This window comes from Equus asinus, chromosome 20 (assembly GCF_041296235.1).
Source record: "Equus asinus isolate D_3611 breed Donkey chromosome 20, EquAss-T2T_v2, whole genome shotgun sequence".
Taxonomy (NCBI): domain Eukaryota; kingdom Metazoa; phylum Chordata; class Mammalia; order Perissodactyla; family Equidae; genus Equus; species Equus asinus.
Window position 1 is genome coordinate 26,104,182 of NC_091809.1, and position 14,045 is coordinate 26,118,226.

At 43.7% G+C, this 14,045-nt stretch overlaps 1 protein-coding gene across 2 annotated transcripts in view; it reads left to right on the forward strand.

Annotated features, from left to right (window-relative positions):
* The first annotated feature begins 2,229 nt into the window (after positions 1-2,229).
* LOC106826939 (zinc finger protein 791-like) overlaps positions 2,230-14,045 on the forward strand; it is a 63,906-nt gene continuing 52,090 nt past the window's right edge. Inside the window, exons 1-3 of one of the 2 annotated variants that reach the window (XR_011496202.1) lie at positions 2,245-2,412; positions 7,120-13,178; positions 13,815-13,942. Coding sequence is in view for 1 of the 2 variants with exons in the window: in XM_044752703.2 (XP_044608638.1) it covers positions 2,410-2,412 (3 nt within the window). In the remaining variant the exon portion in view is untranslated. Of the gene's footprint in view, positions 2,413-7,119; positions 13,179-13,814; positions 13,943-14,045 lie in introns of those variants that run through there. The other variant, XM_044752703.2, reaches the window with a different exon arrangement.

Here is a 14,045-nt window from a genome sequence, read left to right on the forward strand (position 1 = left end):
TTTTTTTTTTTAAAGATTTTATTTTTTTCCTTTTTCTCCCCAAAGCCCCCTGGTACATAGTTGTATATTCTTAGTTGTGGGTCCTTCTAGTTGTGGCATGTGGGACGCTGCCCCAGCGTGGCTCGATGAGCAATGCCATGTCCGCGCCCAGGATTCAAACCAACAAAACACTGGGCCGACTGCAGCGGAACGTGTGAACTTAACCACTCGGCCACGGCGCCAGCCCCATGCAGTTGGATTTTTGGTTACACCTATTTCATTATATGATCAGTCACAAACTCAGCATTGGGCATCACCTCTGAATCCACTTCACAGTCTGAAACGTGAAATCAGTTCCACAAATACTCAGGGGTGTCCAACGCCCAGTGGTGCTGACCCCAGTAAAGCTGCCTGATGTGGAAGAATACTTTTTCCTTGGGTAGGCACTGCCATGAACGAGTATATGTTCAGAAATTTATCTAAAACCCTGGGGGATATTGCTAAATCTGTGGCTGAAGCAACAGCCACCCAAGATAAATCTTTGGATTCCCTCGCTCCAGTTGTATTAGATAACAGAATTGCTCTTGAGTACCTCCTAGCTGAACAAGGTGGGGTTTATTCTGTGATAAACGACTTTTGTACACTTGGCTAAACAACTCTCACAAAGTAGAAACTAAACAAAATCTGAGCACAGGCCAAACAATTAAATGCTGTGCCCACTGGCACCCCATGGTTCTTTGATCTTTTCAGCTGGCAACTCTCAGGAATCGCCTCCTGGCTCAGACCTATGCTCCAATTTGGACTCAGCATTTTGTTTATTATTATAGGAATTGTCACTATTGTAAAACTTTCTCTTCTGCATAGCTTGATGTTATAAAAACACCACTTGGGTAATGGTCATTCAATGCTTTGAAATGATTCCTAAGGCCTATGAGCCTTCATCTGAGAAACTTCAAGGAACTACAATGTTTGCCCTTAAAGGAACTTGAGGATAATACTTTGCTCTGCTCTGGTGCTCCTGTGGCTCAAATGTGGCGTAAGGCTTTTAATGAAATCGCTGTCCCTCCTATGTGGGATACGACATACCAGGAATGAGCCTTCCTAGTGACAAGGGATCAGTGATGCTTTTCCAGTGATGGACCAGCAACACCTTCAAAGAAAGATCTGGATGGAAAGGAGAAAATGTCAAAATTGACTTTAGTGGGTCCATTTTAAGATGGAGTTGGAGCTGCCTTTCCAGAGAAACTGCCTTGCTGTCTTGAACCTTGGCCTGAGCCAAACCTAAAACCACCACTGTTTTTCAACTAATTGTTTGAGAAGTTAACAGAGAAAGGAACATCTGATTATAAGACTGAAAATTTTGGGCTTTCTGTTTGCAGATAGGGTCAGTCACCAATTATGTATAGCCAGGGACAACTTACCTTATTAACACCCATAGAAATTGATTTTCCTTTTATCTCTTTCTTTTTTTCCCTAAAGATTGGCACCTGAGCTAACAACTGTTGCCAATCTCTTTTTTTTCTTTCTGCTTTTTCTCCCCAACCCCCCCCCAGTACATAGTTGTATATATTTTAGTTGTGGGTCCCCCTAGTTGTGGCATGTGGGACGCCGCCTCAACGTGGCCTGATGAGCGGTGCCACGTCGGCGCCGAGGATCGCAACCAGCGAAACCCTGGGGCACCGTAGGGGAGCGTGGGAACTTAACCACTCGGCCGGGCCGGCCCCTATCTCTTCTTTTTATATAATTATCCCCTTCCTTCTCTCATAAAAACTTTTTGCTTTCAACCTTTGTAAGTGGGACACTATTTGGGCTTCTGCCTGAAGCTATGCTCCCGGAATTGCAATTCTTTGATCCGAAATAAACTCTCTGCCTCTTAAACTGGTTTCTTTTTTCAAATGTTGACACCTTGAAGTCTTAGGCCAAGCCGTTGATGCCTGGTGGACACAAGACACTTGTACCAATCACGTCTGGCGTGGGTCACCCTCTTGTCGGTACTTCATCTGGAATCGAATCAGGAATTCCCTTGGCATACCTGTGACCACACAAACCAAAGAATCTGCAGGAAGACAACGGAATCAGCCCCAGGCCAGGAAGCAGTTCTGTTTAAATGCAAAGGTTCCAGATAAGCACAAGTTGCCGCCCAGAGGCGGAAGGTGGGTCGGCCCAGCCACGCGTCCTCCTGCTGGCTGTCACTCAGACACTAGGGGGTGTGGCATTGGGAACTTTCCAATCAGGGGCTCCGCTGGGGCTGGTGGGTGGGGCGACGCACCGCACTGGCGTGGACGTCCCTTCTCGCTCCAGCTGCGCGTGTGTTTAGGTGTCGCCTGCCATTAACGGTCCCTGTTGCTCTGCTGCAGCCTCTGTCACCCTGTGACCTGCACTGGCCGTGGGGCTCGTAGGAAGGACTCGGGGGACCCAGGAGCCCTAGAAATGGTGAGTGTGCAGTCCCGGGGTGAGGATGCGGGAGGAGGGGCTGGTCGGAAGCGGCGGGGCAGGCCCGGCCTCCAGCGGTCCCCTCCGGGGTCTGCAGCCCCGAGTCCGCGGTGGCGCCGCTCGGCCCTCAGGCCCCTCCGGCCGCAGCGTGGGGGCGGGGCCGGCAGCCGGGCCCCGGGCGTTCTGTGGTCCCTGCGCGCGGCGACTTGGGCCGGAGCGTCTCTGGGCCGCTGTGCACCCGCAGCCCCGCGTGTCCCAGACGGTGCGGGGCCCGCGGGAGGGTCCGCAGGACAGTCGGGCCTCGGGCTCCGGGGTCCGTGCGCGGAGGGACTGTGGTCTGTGGGGTCTCCATGGCCTCCTTTCTCCTCGGAGGGGACCCGTTTTCTCATGAGTTTTCTAAATGTTTGGGGAGCAGAGTCTTAAAGCCACGACCCTGTCCCCCCAGCTCTTCCAGGACCGACAATAAATCCCTGAATTTCCAGATCCTTCCTGGCACTCCCCTCCCCGATTCACAGCATCGTCGACAGTTTGTCCAATGGAGTGCATTTCAAACAGACCTAATATTTTATGGTTTACCCTTTTTCCACCGAGCCGTGGATGGCTCTTTTTTAAAGATTTACTTTTTGTCTGTTGATGTTTTACATGAGAGGGAAGCCGAGATTAACTACCTGGAAGTACCTTGTATGAATTCCTTCCGCCTCTCCTCCCAGGAGGTGTCCTGGGCACAGACATGTAATTGTCAGTCCTTTGGGTGGAATTTCCTCTTTGGAAATTTTCCTGGGTGATCTGTCCTGTCAGCGCTGTCCCTGCCTGGGTTTGTCACTCTGAAAAGATGTATTGACTTATTTAGTCTCTGTTTTTCAATAGGGACAAAATGTATTTAATTAATAGAGCTTGAAAGGCGGTATAAAGTATTTCCAAAGAGAGTTGAGTTTCAAAAAAAATAAAATATTACAGTATTACATTCCGTTTATTAAGAATTTTTGTTTCACTTTTTTCTTCCCGAGTATGTGTAGTAAGTTTCTGAGGACTCTTCTTTACTTTTGGGTGATTTCAAATGAAATTCCAGGGTTTAGACTTGCAGACCGGAAATGTTCAAGTATGATTATTTACAAAACAAAGTCTTGCCATGAAAATAATTGACATCTTTTTTTCTGAAAGGAATAGATATTTGTGGTTTTCTGGTTGAGCTAGTAAAAGTGACTTACACTTTTCTTCTCTCCTTAACACAGAAACGCTGGGTTTGAGTGATTTTGCTGAATTTTTCAAACACTGGGTCTGTGTATTTGAAGTATCAGTCGTGTCCCAGAGCATCTCCAGTAGGAGCAGAGGCCTGAGGGCAGTGAGTCTAAGCTAAAGCCCCCTTGGGCCTGCAGAGGGAAGGCCTTTAAGGCCCAGTTGTCCTTCCTGGGGAGCCTCCCCCTGCAGCTGTCCTACTGCTCACACCCCCATGGAAGGAGCCCTTATCCAGAGAGGAGCTGCAGAGCCCTGGAAAGCTGGGGGTGCACGTGCTCATGGGGTGGGGAGTGACGCCCTTTCTGAGGTTGTGGTTCCTTAGGCCTGGACATTTTAAATGTTATGTTTGAGTTTTGCACCCACACTGTAGGTGCACTGAGAGTGTAATGTGTGCACGTTGAGAAAGTCTATGAAGATCAGGTGTTCTGTCCTGTAGACAAAGGGTTCGTGAATTTGGAGTTCATGTGGGTCAGAAGCTTAGACTGAATCCGGCTGAGAGTTTCCTCACTTGTGAGGATGGGAGCCTGGGGGAGGCAGTGCCTCCATGCTCACAGGAGTGGGAGGGTGTGTGGGGCTCCCAGAGTGCATTCCTGTGGCTGCTCAGGGATCCCCACCCTCCTTCATCAGGGACTGACCCTCTCCAGGGGTTCTCTCTCAACTGGGAGTGTCTAGACCACAAGTCTGGGAATATGTTTAACTTTCTGAGTGTGGATTTTCCTTCTGATCTGCAGGCAAGCAGGCTGCTTCTTTGAGCTGAGTGGAATATTCGTGTTTCTGTCCTTGGATTCCTTTATCAATTGAAGTTGTAGCCCTTTGGTTCTAGTTTCCATTAGCACTTGGGGTTTTAAATGTAAGTTGATTGACAGATACTACGTGAATACGGCAAAAAAAATTGTGGAACCAAATAGAGTTTTTGTTCCATTTAGGCACGAGAACCTCAAGATGTGAGATGAGTATATTTAAGTTCTCAGGTCCATTTTCCATTTTTTGGTCGGTTTTTGTATGTTCCTTACTATAGAGAACTTTGACATTTAAAAGGCTGTACTATTCCTAAGACAGATGAATTCCTCTTTTAATGGTTGTGGGGAAAAAAGCATGTGAATTTCTGTTTTCATTGATATGGGGAAAACACCTCAAAGCTTATGTAAACCTCTCAGATTCCTGGTACAGTTAAAGGCTTGATTGCAAACTTCTAAAGTATTATAGTATGCTACTCATTCCTGAAAATATCTTCAATGTTTTCTATAATGCAGGACAAACTATAATGCCCCTTATCCTTTTAATTAGAAAGGGATTTTTCAGTTTTCTTTTTTTATGGTTTGCAACTTTATATCTGTTACTGTTTAAAGGATCAAATCTTGGAGTGGTTTCCTATGTAGAAAAGTAAAAATTAAATTAATTTTAAAATGCCAAAGTTAATTAAAAATAATACACAACTAGAAGGACCCACAACTAAAATATACAACTATGTACTGGGGGGATTTGAGGAACAAGAGCAAAAAAAAAAAAAAAGTGGCAACAGTTGTTAGATCAGGTGCCAATCTTTTAAAAAATGATAATGATGATGATCAAGCATAGGAATATGGTGTATATAAATTCCTCTCCTTATTTTAAGTAAATAAAATAAGTAATGCATGAGAAGGTTGAAAAATTCCGAAGAGAGGAAAGAAACTCCCTTAAGGAGACTCCCCGCCTGCTCGTCCTGCCCCGCTCCTCTGCTCTGACTCCAGCCTCCCTCTCATGACCAGTGTTGCCCACTGCTTCACCATCCTGTTAGTGTTTCTTTATGTAAAAACAAGCCAGTGTGAATGCCTGTTTTCCTTACCCTGTGTTTGTTTTTGTAATGAGTGGCCAGGGTCCATGTATTTGCTGTTTGACTACTGAACCCTTAAGCCTCGCCCTCCCTTTTCCCCGGGCCTTCTTCCCTGGACAGGCTGATGAGAAAGCCTGGAGGCTCCTGCACTGTGGGCTGCTGCTTGCTGGGCAGCTTCTCCTGGGCGCTGTGCTGCCCTGTGTTGCACTGTTGACCCCACCAAGCCTTGGTTCTGTGTACAGAGGACCCCAAGTTGGTGGTTTTGGTAACTCCTTGTCCTTTGGGAGCAGGAGTATGAGAAAGGGCCCTCATCACAGTGGTCCTGAGTCAGTGTCTTCGCTGGAATCTATCTGTTTAGAGTGAAGGAGTGACTGAGGCTGGGGTTGCCCCAACATTAGCAGGGAATCTTGGGAGGTACGAGGGAGACTATACCCTATGAATGAAGTGAGCCCATCAGATGGTCACTCCTTAAAGAGCAGTTATTTCAGAGAGAAAGAAGACACGGGGAAAGGCAGCCAGTAGGTAGCAAGATTCCAGAGGGCTCACCAGGACCCCTAAGTAACTCTGTGGCTGCCCCTGCATCTATTGCAACAAAGGTCCTGACCCTCTGGGTTAGAGTGGAGAACACCCACAGTCTGAGTTTGTCACAGCAAAGGGATTAGTTCAAGCCCAACTTAAACCTGGGTTCCTTACACTTTATAAAGCGACCACTTGTCACGGAGGAGGCCTCTGACCCTGATGGCAGTGGTGTGAGGCTCTCTGGAGGAGGGCCTTAAGTTGTCCATAGGCTCCTGATGAAGAAACTGCCCCACGTCCCACACTGTATGCCAGTAGAGCTGCTATTGTCACCAGGTACTGGGATCTCTTGAAAATAGAGGCTCTCACAGAACTGAACATGTGAGCCTCTACCGAGGTGCCTGTTATGCCTTTGGCCCTGGAGACAGCACCCTGCCAGCTCAGCCCAGCTACTGACACTTACTTTTCATATGATGGAGCCTAACCTTGGCCCTGCAGCTTATGCCACCTGCAGGAGGGATGGCCTTTCTTCAGTTGCTTGAAAGATGCTAGGGTGCTGGAGGAGGTCTCCCCTCTCTCAGACACCTTGGTTCCCTGGGTAGTTCCTTGGGATTAACTGACTGCACAGCACTGGGGCGTGCATAGACTTTAAGGATAGTACACATTTGTACATGACGGAGCTCAGTGGAGAGTTGCTGCTCTTCATCCTTTAACTGGGATGTCCCTGATGAACTAAACCCAATGGTCACCACAGCTAACCAAACATCAGGCAGTGATCTTACTGCTGACCAAAAATTGGCCTCATCTGCATATTTTTACAGACTAGTAAACTATTGGGGCTGGCCCCATGGCCAAGAGGTTGGGTTCACATGCTCTGCTGTGGCAGCCCAGGGTTTCACCTGTTCGGATCCTGGGCGTGGACATGGCACTGCTTGTCAGGCCATGCTGAGGTGGCATCCCACATGCCACAACTGGAAGGACCCACAACTAAAATATACAACTAGATACTAGGGGGATTTGGGGAGAAAAAGGAAAAAAAAAAAAAAAAGATTGGCAACAGTTGTTATTTCAGGTGCCAATCTTTAAAAAAAAAAAAAACAAAACTATTATCTAAGAATTGCCCCTTGTCTGTACATTGCTAGGTCTGCAATACAAGGACCCACCAGGACACTCGTCATCCTCCTTGGAGTTCGACACTACCGATAGTGACGTTGGCCCTTCTCAGAGGATACCAGTGCCATGCTCTCCAACAAGGCATTCGATGGAAGGTTCCCCTCCCTTACGGGTCTCAGGCTCATAGAGCACCAGACTGGCTTAGTGAGATCAGTTGAATGAAAGATGAACCGTTTCAGTCATTAGTTAGTCATGAGGGATGAATTGTAATGAGTCCATCTTCATCTTTTTTTTCTATAGACTTCTGTTTTTTAGAGCAGTTTTAGGTTTACAGAAAAATTGATCAGAATTTACAGAGAGTTCCCACATAACCCTCTCGTTGCATCCACACAGTGTGTACTCTTTTTCACACTTTGTACTACTGTGATCCATTTGTTACAGTTTCTGAACCCATGTTGATAAATTACTGTGCACAGTGCACATTGGCATTGACTCTGTGTTATACGGTGTATGGGTTTTGGCAAATGTATAATGACACGTGTCCATCATTTCATCGGATGGATTTACCTGGTTGTGTATTTGCCTCCTTAAGGACGTCCATCTATCTTAATGCTAACTCTTGCCAATTATGGATAAGGCACCTGCTAACACTCATGTGTAGGTTTTGTGTGAACATAAGATTTCAACTCATTTGGGAAAATACCAGGGAGTGTGATTGCTGGATCCTACTCCATGCGGTAAGAGTGTATTTTGTTTTAAAAGAAAGTTCCTGTCTTCCGTTGTAGGAGCACCAAATTCCATTCCCACCAGCAATGAATGCGGATTGTCTGTAGGTTCATATCTTCACCAGAATTTGATGTTCAAAGTGTTTTGAATTTTAGCCATTTAATAAGTGTGTAGTGATACGTCATTGTTTTATTTGCAATTTCCTAATGAAATTTGATGTGGAGCACGTTTTCATATCGCCTGATTCTCATCTGTGTATCTTCTTTGCTGGGCTGTCCAAATCTTTTGCCGATTTTTAATTGGGTTGTTTGTCTTAGGGTTGAGTTTTGAGAGTTCTTTGCGTATTTTGGATACCAGTCATTTATCAGATACGTGTTTTGCACAGATTTTCTCCTACTCTGTGACTTGTCTTTTCCTTCTCTTAACATTTTCCGAGAGCAGGAGTTTTTTATTTTAATGAAATATTATGTTTTTTCTTTTTCAGACTTTGCTTTTTTTGTTGTATCTAAAAATTCATCACCAAACCCAAGATCACCTAGATTTCCTCCTATATTATCTTCTAGGAGTTTATTAATTTTGCGCTTTACACTTAGATCTATGATTTAATTTTTGTGAAAGGTGTGAGGCCTGTGTCTGCATTTGTTTTGTGTGTGTGCATGCGGATGTGTGTGCATGTGGATATCCGTTATTTCCAGCACTATTTGTTTAAAAGACTTTTCTTTTTCCATTGAAGTGCCTTTCCTCCTCTGTGAAGTATCGGTTGACTCTATTTGTGTGGGTTTAGAGGGAAGGAGTTGATGTCTGTACCCTTCAACCTTGCTATACTTTCTTATTAATTTCCGGAGTTCTCTCTGTTGTTGTGAATTCTTTCTGCTGTTTCACAGAGACAAACACGTCATATGGAACAAATGTCATGAATTTAGCTACAGGATTCACAAAGATGTTCTTTTTCAAGAAGCAGAAGTTCCCTGTTATTACTAGTTTGTTATCATAAATAGGTGCTGGATTTTATCAAATCCTTTTTTATTTTCATTTCCCCCTCCTTTTCTCTCTGATGTTAGTAATTTGTCTTCTGTCTTTTCTTTATCTTGACTAGATGTTAATCAATTTTATTAGTCTTGTCAAAGAACCAGCTTTTTTGTGTTTTAATTTTCTCCATTGATTTCCCACAATGACATTGATTTCTAATTTTATTGTTTCTTTAATTGTGTTTACTTTGGGTTTAATGTTTTTTTAACATAATTGTTTACTTTTTTAATTTTTTGGGGGCGGGTGAGGAAGATTGGCCCTAAGCTAATGTCTGTGCCTGAGCCTCTTGAGGAAGATTGTCCCTGAGCTAACGCCTGTGGCAGTCTTACTCTATTTCCCGTATGTGGCACAGCGCCACAGCATGGCTTGATGTGGTGTGTAGGTCCATGCCCAGGATCCGAACCCACAAACCCCAGGCTGCCGAAGCAGAGCACACAAACTTAATCACTACGCCACTGGGCCAGCCCACTTTGGGTTTAATTTGCTCTTCTTTTCATTGATTCCTAAGGTAAATGCTTACATTATTGATCCCAGATCTTTGTTTTTTCCAGTGTATTTGTTCCATGTCATGAACTTCTCTCCAGGCACTGCTTTTTTTGCACCCCTGAACTTTTGATGTGTTGTCTTTTCCTTTTATTTAGGTCAAAATAATTTTTCATTTCTCTTAGAACTATGTCTTTGATCCTCTGTATTATTTAGAAGTGTGTTGTTGAATCTCTACGTATTAGGGTTTTTCCAACTATCTTAAGTTATTGATTTCTAGATAAATTCCTGCATGATGTGAGAGCATATTTTGTATATCTGTTCTTTCAAATTTAAGGTGTGCTGTGTGTCCTAGAATGTGGTTTGTCTTGGGGAATGTTTCATGTGAACTTGAGAAGAATTCATATTCTGCTGTTGTATGAAGTATTCCATAGATTACAGTGAAATCCCGTTGTTTCATAGTGCTGTTCAGTTCACCTCTGTCCTTGCTCATTTCCTGCCCACTGGAATTTATAATTCATGGTAAGGGGGTGTTGAATTCTACAGCTGTAACACTGGATTCATCTATTTCTCCTTGCATTCTGTCAGTTTTGTCATGTGTTTTGCTCCTCTGTTGTTATGCAGGTGCACATGAGGGACTGCTGTGCCTTCTTGGAGAACAGACCCCTTTATCAGTATCTAATGCCCCTCTCTATCTCTCAGTTTTCCTTGGTTTGGAATCTGCATTGCCTATAACTCATATGCCTGTAGCAGCTTGCTTTTTTTTTTTTTAAAGATTTTTTTTTTTTCCTTTTTCTCCCCAAAGCCCCCCGGTACATAGTTGTATATGCTTCATTGTGGGTCCTTCTAGTTGTGGCACGAGGGATGCTGCCTCAGCATGGTTTGATGAGCAGTGCCATGTCTGCGCCCAGGATTCGAACCAACGAAACACTGGGCCCCCTGTAGTGGAGCGCTCGAACTTAACCACTCGGCCACGGGGCCAGCCCCTGTGGCAGCTTTCTTTTGATTAGTGTTGGCATGGTCTATTTTTCTCCATCCCATTACCCTTCATCTATCTGTGTCTTTATATTGAAAGTGGGTTTCTTGTAGACAATATATAATTCTGTTTTTTAAAAATCGGGTGTTACTGTATCTCTCAGTTGTATTGAGCCCACTGATGATTAAAGTAGTTATTGTACAGTTGGATTAGTATTTACAAATCTTATCCTGTTTCCCATTTTTACCCTTGTTGTTTCTTTTTGTCGTCCACCTTTTTTCTGCCTTTTCCAGCTTTAATTGAGCACTTTATCTGATTCTTTTTTTTCTTCTCTCAGCATACCAATTACACATTTTTTAAAATTTTAATTAATTTATTTTGAGGAAGATTAGCCCTGAGCTAACAACTGCCGCAATCCTCCTCTTTTTGCTGAGGAAGACTGGCTCTGAGCTAACATCCATGCCCATCTTCCTCTATATGTGGGATGCCTACCCCAGCATGGCTTGTCAAGCAGTGTCATGTCTGCACCCGGGATCTGAACTGGCCAACCCCAGGCCACTGAAGTGGAACGCGAGCACTTAACCGCTGCGCCACTGGGCCAGCCCCCTAATATTATTTTAAACAAAGTATCATCTGTTACATTAATTATGATAAGAAATACAAAAGATATTTTACCTTCATTTATTTCTTTTCTGATCCTCCACCTTCATCATTTATATTCTTTCTGATGAAATTTTGAATGTTTCTTTCAGAGTAGGTGTACGCATGACAAATTCTCTTAATTTTTGTCTCAGAAGGTTCTTATTTTGCCTTTGTTTTTGAAAGATAATTTTGCCTAACAGAATTCTAGGAGAGTATTCTTTTCTTTCACAACTTGAAATATTTCACTCCACTCTCGCTTGCATGGTTTCTGAAAAGAAGTGCAATTCAATTCTAATCTTTGTTTCTCTACACCTAAGGTGTTTTCCCCTCTGGCTTCTTTCAATGCATTCTCTGTCTTTGATTTTTCTCTAGGTTGAATGTGATATCCTGGGTGTGCACATTTGTAGTTTATCATGTTTAGTGTTCTCTGAGCTTTCTGGATGTGCACTGTGCTGGCCATCATTAATTTTACGTTATTTTGATCTTATTACTTCACTTGGTTCTTCTGTTTCTTTCTGTCTGTCTTTTCCTTCAGGTATCCCATGATGTGTTTCTGTTTAAAGAAGGTTCTCCAAGGGTTCAGAGATATTGTGTTCTGTCTTTTTTGTCTTTGCATTAGACTCTGGTGAAATAGATTTTTGGGGGCTACAGGCCATGTTAAGAACAGAATATGTGGGGCATGTTTCAAAATGCTATGTTTATTTTCTCTTTTCAAATTTTGAAGACACCGAGTTGCTCTGTGACCTAAATGCTCTCATGGATCTAAGAGGAGATGTTCATTTCAAGTTTTTTTCACTTTTTTTCTTGTGAGATCAGGAATGACAGCTTATAAGTTACGTATATACCAGACCAGAAACCAGAAGTTTCTGACTCCAATTTTTGATGATTGACTGCTGACAGCTTTGGAGCTTCATTCCTCCTTCCCATGGGACCCACATCAATCCAAGGTGATAAGAGAGTCTCAGAGCTTCCTCCTTGGATGGTTGCACGAGATTGAATCTATGCAAACTCCTGCCTTTGTGTGTGAACTCTTACCCTGGTGCACTCTATAACCTCAAAAAAAAAGAAAAAAAAACCAAAAGAACAAGTCCATGCATCTTTCCTTGCCCTCTCATGCTATTTCATACCCGCTTGAGAGGCCAGCCTTACTCTCCCCAGAGACATCAATTATGGAAGTAATAACCCCTTTCATTCCCTATTGGCAGTGTGTGGTGCCATCAGCTAACGGATTCTTACACTCAGAGGTTGAGCTGTCATGCTCCTTTATTCCATGGGGGAACTTGGAAATGACAAATGAGGGGAAGGCAGCCTCTGGAATGGCTGGTTGGGAAAGACATCCTTTTGAAGTAGGAGAATGGAGATTTTGTGTTCTTTTGAAGGAAAGTGCTGCTGACACCTTTATGTATCTTATAATCATGGGCAAGTTCACCATCAAACCATTGTGGACTTCAGTGAACTCCCCTGCAATCTGCAGCTCTTCACTTATTCCCCAAGGGCAGCAAGGCCCAGGGCCCAGTGTTAGGGTTGGCCTGGAAAGAGCTCTTTTGGCACATTACTGTCTCACTGTCTGTTCTAACAATTGGCTGAAAGCTGTCCTGAGGCACGTGAATATAGGGATTTTATGGTCTAAGTTGTCATGTCTTCTTCCTCATGTCTGAGCTCTAAGTTCCAGATAACTTTTTAGCCCAATCAAATTGGACAGAGAGAGAAAGGAAGAATTGAGTCTGCGATAAATATTATACAAGTTAAAAGAAAACTGTTCCACAAGAATATTTATATTCAGGGGCTGGCCCCATGGCTGAGTGGTTAAGTTCACGTGCTCTGCTGCAGTCGGCCCAGTATTTCGTTGGTTCGAATCCTGGGCGGGGACATGGCACTGCTCATCAAACCACGCTGAGGCAGCATCCCACATGCCACAACTAGAAGGACCCACAACGAAGAATATACAACTATGTACTGGGGGGCTTTGGGGAGAAAAAGGAAAAAATAAAATCTTAAAAAAAAAAAAGAATATTTATATTCAGCCAACTACACCTGATTACTTTAATGGTCTGGAGGACTGTAGGATGATATGTCCAGCTGAACCTTGTTAAAAGTTTGCTTTCCACAGGTCACCTGGACTCTCATGTTTGGTGAGAGAATAGAAGAAAAACCTTCCAGTTTCTCACTACGTTATTATTTCTTACAATCTCATGCAGATTTGACCTTCTGCCTCATGGAGTGCTTTAACTGGTGGGTAATAAGGAAGAACATGAAAGAATTTTTCTCACAAGGAATTGATGGTCTTAAAATGATAATATTTGGGGGCCGGCCCCATGGCCAAGTGATTAAGTTCGAGCACTCCACTTCGGCAGCCCAGGGTTTCACTGGTTCAGATCCTGGGTGTGGACATGGCACCACACATCAAGCCATGCTGAGGCGGCATCCCACATAGCATGACCAGAGGAACCTACAACTAGAATATACAACTCTGTACTGAGGGACTTTGGGGAGAAGAAAAGAAGGGAAAAAAAAAAAGATTGGCAACTAATGTTAGTTCAGGTGCCAATCTTAAAAAAAAAAAAAAAGATAATATTTCTTTCATTTGCATAGCATATCTGTTATTTTCCAACATGCTCTGGAATCTGAATTAGCGATAAATAAGATGTAATGTGCTCACAGTAAAAATGTGTAATAAATTTCCATGTGTTCATGATGCTGTTAAATTTATGAAGAAGTGTGGACAGAGAGTGAGTTTCTGATGATCAAGTCATAGAATAAATGTTTGGAGGTGACAGAATCATACATAACCTTCCTGTAAATGGAGTATAGATGTCCATTGCTATCAGTGTCATGCTTCCTACTCTACACATATCTGTGATGTTTTAGGACTCAGTGGTCATTGAGGACGTGGCTGTGAACTTCACCCCAGAGGAGTGGACTTTACTGGATCCCTCACAGAAGAAACTCTACAGAGATGTGATGCGAGAAACCTTCAGGAACCTGGCCTCAGTAGGTGAGGATGACAACTTCCCTTCAGTTTGTCAATTAAAGAACAAGTGTTTCTGGGCCATAAGCATTGTTCTAAGATGTGGAATGTGGAAAGGGAGGACTTTGGTA